The sequence below is a fragment of the Colias eurytheme genome, chromosome 15 (genome assembly GCF_061535395.1).
Source record: "Colias eurytheme isolate Ceu_HAF_F1 chromosome 15, ilColEury1 Martin Lab GWU primary, whole genome shotgun sequence".
In the NCBI taxonomy this organism is placed as follows: domain Eukaryota; kingdom Metazoa; phylum Arthropoda; class Insecta; order Lepidoptera; family Pieridae; genus Colias; species Colias eurytheme.
The window spans coordinates 10032193-10039808 of NC_142994.1; the positions used below are offsets into that span (position 1 = coordinate 10032193).

Sequence of the window (7616 nt, forward strand, 5' to 3'; positions counted from 1 at the left end):
TGTTAAAAATTTAATTTGATATTCATAAAATAGGGTATTTTTGTGAGCATTGCGTGAAAAATATTAAAACTTCGAAGTGATTTAAAACTCCCTCCAATTTCGGGAGGGGTCGCCATCAATACAACGTGTCTCTAGTCTATGCTTTCACGGACAACAAAGAGTAGGTAATAGATATATTATAATAAAATGTAGTAGAAATATAATGTTATATGAAACAATAATGACTATTATAAATTTTTTAAATTATATCGTTTTTACTTATAAACTGCTCTATTTGTTATTTAAAGCTTTCTTTTTATTTATTACTGTTTGTCGTTTATATGAATTTAATATTTATATTGTCTTTTTGTCCGATACAGTCACGATAAAGTCAAGTACTCCATTGTACGTGTTTTATCTTTGTTGTATGCATGTTGTATGAATTTTCAAATATTTTTATAGGCATTTGTCTGAATTCAATAATAATGTGATTTTTTAAACTTTTTTTTTTCGTTCCCATCATTCCATTCTAATATTTAAAATGGTAGCATTACGTTAAAAATAAATAAAAAATACATGGAATAAATTATTTATTTATTTACATTTCATTTAGGGGTTTCACTCCCAATATTTTAAGAGCAGTATGTACAACTTGCCTCACAGCAAAGAATACAAGAAGTCTCTGCGAAGCTACATCATTACTGGCACCTTTTACTCGAACTTCATTGAACATTCTGTTAACATAACGAGATAGTCTAAAAAGATAGTTGACAAGAATACATGCTTCATTTTCTGTATAGGCTCTCTGTAAAATATTGTCAAATTTCGCTAACTCTGCAACCACTTCACCAATAATTTCTTCTTCTAAGTACTCTGGGTCACAAAAATCTGGAAGACCAACTCCTGAATTTTTCTCTAAGCTCCATAATCTACAATGAAGGTATTGGAGCTTCACACCACTGTCTCCCTCACTTTGAAGTGCTCTATCCCAGTCAAATACATAATCTTTCTGTCTTTTCTGCTTTAAATCATTGATTATTACTGCTGTAGTGCCGAGTATATCACATGTTTCTTCATTCATCGCTGATGATCTTGTATCTGTAAAAAGAAGATAATATTTTTATGGATTTATAAAAATAATTTTGCAAGTTCTTTTAATATTGTCCTCATTTAGATCAGACTCATTTACTATTTTCTGATTCAGACACCCTTAAGTAATTGGAAAACCCAGGATAGGTACATATATACAAAACAATTGGATAATGAAGCTAATTATGAAATAAAAACTAATGTACTAATAAGTTTTAATTGATATTTGTAGAATTCAATCATACTTAACTCTTTTTTTTTTAATTAGTCACCCATATACCTTTTTTTGAAATACAATGTGTACCACAATAGTAACAAGATTTTTTTAATAAAAATGTTCCAAGATAAATATTCTATACTCTGTCCATTATATTATTTGCTTTTTGACAGCTTCACGCCTAAGAAGGATTGTATTGTTTATATTAAAATGTCATACAAATAATTATCGTACTTCATGGACAGGTCCCGCCCACTTAGTGATGTCTACACAGAATTATTCAATGATGGGTCGATGGATTATAATAATCGATAGAAATACTCTGTAAAATATATCCGATACAGAAAAACTCTTCTATTATGTTATATAATTTAAACGTAAAGACAACCAAATTGTAAGATAGAAACCAATAAATAATAAAATATTAGTTTAGTTTAGTTTTAACATACAATGCATAGATATGTGGTCTTATTATTACATATCTTATTAGTACGTTTACGTTGTAATTATTATTTTCGTACCTGATTCGATTTATGATAATATTTTTAATTTATAATTGAAATGGTATCACAATCGATAATCTTTTGAACATCACTTCTGGTATCACCCGTCGAGCTGTCAAAAAGCAATTCTTATAGTGGACAGACTATAAATGCATTTAAGTCTTATGACAGCTTCTCCTTAATATTTAATAATATTTATATAAGTAATAGTAGATAACTTACTTTTTGATTGCAACTGCTTTTCATGCATTTTAGCTTTTGCCTCATCCAATATATCATTTAGAAATATCACATTTCCTTTTCTTGTACTCATCCCTTTTATTCTTCCAAATTTGATGTGTCTACAGCCCGTCACACATTCAGTGTTAAATCTTTTAACAATTTCAAAAAGGACATTAAAATGATCCGTTTGCGCATTGTCAACAACGTACAGCATTTCATCATATTTATATCTCTCATATCTACTAAGTAAAGCAGCAATATCTCTTGATAAATACAATGTGGAGTTGTCACTTTTAAGTACTGTTACTTCTCTATCTTTTACTGTGGCAACCTTCTTCCCGGACTCATGAGTTGTTATAATTTTATGTTTTTCTAATAATTGCATTAAATCTTTAATAGCACCTCCATTGTAGTCAGACTCCCACTCATAATGATCAAATGTTATACCTAGTCTTTGATAAACATTTTTCAATTCTTTAACTGTTATATCCCTTATACATCTCCAAGTTTCCAAATCTGCATTTCCCTGTTCAATATCGGTGAAATATTTTTTAGCCTCGCTTTGTACTTTTTCATCAGTAGCTGCTAATTTATTTGCTTCAACATACACATTGTATAAAGTGCTAAAAGAGTTATTTTTTAATTCATCTACAGTAATATTCCTAGCTTTAAGCCCATATTGCAATAACCCAAACTGCGTCCCCCAATCACCTAAATAATTTAATTTAAATACTTTATTATGGAAATGCGTGTTTATATTTGCAATAAAATTACCGATTATAGTAGATCTTAAATGACCGACGTGGAAAGGTTTTGCTACATTTGGTGAACTGTAATCAATCACAATCCTTTTTGGGTTTTCTGGTACTACATTCTCCTTTTGTTTGATACCATCAAGCACAGTTTTAATAACAAGGTTTCTGTCAACTTCAAATAATAATGATTCAGAGTCCCTTTCCTTCTTTGCTTGCTCGGAAATTACTGTACTATCACTTGGAAATAAGTTCACCACATAGATGTGTTCTGTGTGTTTATAAGTTAAGTGAAAGTTTGTTAATCTTTTTATCGTATCTTTCTTAATCACAGGGTGACTGACTAGCTGAAAGTAGTTAATACAATGTTTAATATATAAACAGGAGAACAACACAATAATACGAAGTTCGTTTGAGGTTATAATTAAATTTTATACCTGGTCTGCAAGAATTGACATTAATCTAGTGGTCATTGTGTATTTCTATATTAACTTGATATTTTATTAACTAGAAATCGAATCTTCATACATATTTATTGTTAAATTATTGTTTATTTATAAATAAATAAATGTCAATGAAATGTTGCCATTTATTAAAATTAATAAAAATTTTATCGGTATATGGCAATATCAAAATGGCAGTTTTTGGTTTTTTTTTACAAATTATAGAAATAAAAAAATTGTGTAATTAAAATTTTTATTTTTGAATTTGCGATTTCATACCATACATTTTAGCATTTTACTCTCAAATATATGAAATTCTTATGTATCATTATAGCACAGCTTTTCAGTTTTTCATCATAGGAGCGTTTTCACATTATCCGATCCGTATGTACACCGATAGCCTTAAAGGGGTGACAGACGTACGAGTAAGTACGCGAACTTGTGGCTCGACGACCTTTTTCGCTCGTGTGTCACCCCAAGTACGCGTACTTAAAAACCGTCGAGTAAGTTCGTTGACGATCCAACATGTTTGAAATTTTACTCGTAGCCCGCCTTCGCTCGCACGTCTGTCACCGCCGCGAGCCGCGAGCCTAGCCTGTCTAGCTATAATAGGTGTTACTAAGTGCAAAAGTTCAATTAATTTCGTCTTCTTCTTTTAGTTTTATGAAAATAATTTAATATAATTAATATGAATGAATATAATATAATTGAATATTGGCGAAGGTATCTTTGAATCACGCCAAGGAAGTTTCACTCCTGACGCGTGGGCTCGGCGCACACGCTCTTTTTTTGTAAAGTACCCTCAAAATATAATAGTAAAAACGAAAATACATATATCCTTCAATTTTTGAACATTTATTTTGTTAGAATGCTATTTACTTAAAAATAAGTGCTGGTTATTAAATTAAAAATGTCTATATTTAATTCCTGAATAACATAAAATTCCCTCTGTTGATGACATACTACATAGAGACATTCGATATCGGTGACACGCACAGACATAGATAGACTACGCAAGTACCGCGATCTGTATGAAAACCAAGCGTGTCATATTTTTTGTACTGACCTTGACGCGTTATGACGTCACGAGCGCTTTTTAGTGATGGTAATTTCATTTTACGCTAAATCGATTAGGACGCCACTCGCGCGGCGATTCTAGTATCGTCCTATCCCATCGAAGTAAATCGAAAGAAATCAGATCAAACTAGATCTATGTCTAAGAGGTAATTAAATAAATGAATCGTAATCGATTACTAAATCGATTCAAGGCAGAAAAATGATAATTACCATAGACAGAGGAATGATAAAATAAATTTATAAACCTTTTAATATTCTAACAAGTAAACTAATGTGTTTTAGCTTTTTCTTACATATGTCCATTGAGTTACCGTGTACTACGTACTAGAGAGGCCATCGAAAGAAAGTAATGAAACTGTCAATCAATCAATCTTTATGTCCCGTTGCATCAATCCATTTTTCTTTTATGTTCGGGTTACTTGGAAAACTGAAAAAACAAACATAGTCTAAGCAATAAGGAGTTTTCTTAAAAAACTCCCAAGATGACACTTTAACTAATGGCGTCCATGTCATAATATTTATTTTTAGTACCTTTGTATTAAAATACTTAAAAGTTCTAGGTCAAGTCGTATTAAATGACAAAAAAAATCTATGCCTTTTTTTCTGAAAAATTGCTCCTTCAAATTATCATTTTTCTGTTCGATTATAAAATCGATTAGAATCGAGAACTGTTGCATCAAATGAACATCACTAACCACAAAATTGGACAGAAAAATGAGAAGACGCTATTCATTGCTTGTTATCATACGACTCGATCTTTACCGTGCCAAGTAAAAGCCGCAATGTATTCCGAATCATTTCGTATGATTTGGTATCCGTGTTTGTCACGATCGTTTTCCACAGATATTCTTTATTTGATTTTAAAATAAATAGTGCATATTCTGATTAGAAAATTACTTACCGGTGGAAGGAAACATCTCTGCTAACTCGGCCACTCACAGCTGTGGAGTTTCTACAGTTTATAACGGCGTAATTCGGCATTTTACTTTATTCAGCTTCACGTCTTTCCTTGGCGAACTGCAAGCGCGGACTGAGTGTAGGCCAGCGTCAAGTAAGTTTCATAATCTTAGTTTGGACACGGGAAGTACATACACTCGCTTAGTCTATCTTGATACATGTCTGTGGTGACACGCGAGAAGCTACTGACCAAGCTCTTGCGTGTGTCACCGACGTCGAGCCGAGTAAGTACGCGAACTTTAAAACCGCGGTTTTAAAGTTCCTACGTGTATCAGCCCTTTTAGATCATTAAGTTACTTAATGATCTAAGCCGATAGCCGATATCCGATATCGGATACAATTTGGTCTTTCAGTTTTCACATTTTATCCGTTTTAATCGTTCCGATATCATCATGAGTGTGTGACAACTATTGGGAGGATACATATTTCCCTCAGTACTACAGTAATGTACCACATAGTTTATCCAATATTGGGACACACTGTGGGGACAGAGTACCTTCATATTTTAACAGTTAACATTTTTGTGCTTCAATGTATATTGAAAAAGAGTTAAATGACAAAATAACTTTTTAAAAATAAAACGGGAAATATCCAAAAATTTTCCATCAAACACCCATATATTTGGTATGAGATATTATGACTATCCCAAACATGTAATTATTGAAAAATTTTGTTTTTGTTGTTTGGTTTTATGCTTAAATTACTTCGCAAATTTCAATGAAAATTCATTTAGAAACTGTAAATTGAGCTCTATGTGGAATACAATGGTATTCCAAAATGAGGACGTCACTTCGAACATTTGCTTTGAACATAAAATGTACGGGAATGTAAATGTATGGGACTGTTTTTGGATGGTATTTCATTTGTAATTTTACTTCACAGTTTTACTCATTATGGTTATGTTCTTTCGTTATCAGTATAAAGATTTTTGATATCTGTAATAGTTATGAAATAATCGCCTTTTTTTTATGTGAAGAGCAGGCACACTTATCGATTACACCCGGTATATGTGTACTGTGGTGCACTGGTAAATACTGTACTAAAAATACAATAAAATTGCCTCTATAAAATTACAAAAATTACCGAAATAAAATTGTATATAAAGTACGAAATTTGCGAATTCCTCTTCGTATTTAGATGAAAATATAATTGTATGTTAGTATTGGCAAAAGTAATATAATATAACTATGTAGTGCTTAGATTAAAGTTGCACAGTCTAAGAGCGTTTTCACATTATCCGATCCGATATCGGATATCGGACGCCGATAGCCGATATCCGATATCGGATACAATTTGCCCTTTCACATTGTCCGATAAAATCGTTCCGAAATCATCATGAGTGTTGCAAGAAATTTTTAGAGAAAACTAAACTAAATTGCCAGTTGATAAAAAAAACCTTTTTAAAAAAAATCAAATGTTATTTAAATCATAGTTGTACATGTACATTAAAAATAACTGCGATAAAGAAAAACAACTTCAAAAAAGAAAAGTAAAATATAAAAAAAGATTTGATATCACAAATTACTGCATATTATTTAGACGTGATATTTACTAAATAGTTTTGATATCGGTCATTTGTATAACATAATAATATGTATACTTATGTAAACACATTATAAATTAAATAAATTTATATCAATACCTACTACAACCTAGTATTAGTTAATAGTTTTAGTAATACATATTAGTAAATACCTTTCAAAATCTATAAAATGTATTTTTAGCAAGACGTACCTAGTCATTTAGTCATTTTTTCACTACATACATTTATAAAAGTTCATGTAGTACCTATGATAAATTTATTAAGTGATACAATCTTTGTTCACATTTTCTTTTCTTTTTCTTATTACACTGTAATATCTTAAAATGATATTGTCACTCGTTCAAATATATTTGTAATATGATTGTTGTAATTTCCTGTAAGTAAAGATACATAAATAATTTTAGACTTAAGAGTTTTCAAACTTTGTATTCTTTGTTGTAAATTCAAAATAAAAAAAAATCGGTGTGAAATCTCCTCCTTTTTTTGAAGTCGGTTAAAAACAAAGCACTCAATGACAACAATACAATAAACAGCACAACCAACATCCGAGTAGGAGGAGGAGCGAGGCAGAATGAGGTAAAATAAAGATGATAGACACTAATGTTTTCGAAGATAGATATTTGAATTTAAGAACGCAATATATTTTTGTTTACTTCAGTTCAGCCAATTGCCGTATATTTCAATACGGCAAATAAAAATACCTGCCGTATAAATCGTATTTTAAATGCCTATAAATACTTAAATGTGTGTTTTCTTAATAAAAAAAGGTTTCTTTTAATAGAAAGGGTTTTAGGTTAAAAGCAAAGAATTTTTTTAAAGATTGAGCGCCCTATA

The 7616-nt window shown here is 30.7% G+C and overlaps 1 protein-coding gene across 1 annotated transcript; it reads right to left on the reverse strand.

Annotated features, from left to right (window-relative positions):
- Nucleotides 1-568: 568 nt before the first annotated feature.
- Nucleotides 569-3337, reverse strand: ArgRS-m (arginyl-tRNA synthetase, mitochondrial). Its single transcript, XM_090110440.1, has 3 exons — nt 3200-3337; nt 2011-3109; nt 569-1077 (listed from the first exon to the last, which is right to left on the reverse strand). The coding sequence occupies exons 1-3, from the start codon at nt 3233-3235 to the stop codon at nt 578-580; spliced, it is 1635 nt and encodes a 544-aa protein (XP_089966566.1). The 5' UTR covers nt 3236-3337; the 3' UTR covers nt 569-577.
- Nucleotides 3338-7616: the final 4279 nt, after the last annotated feature.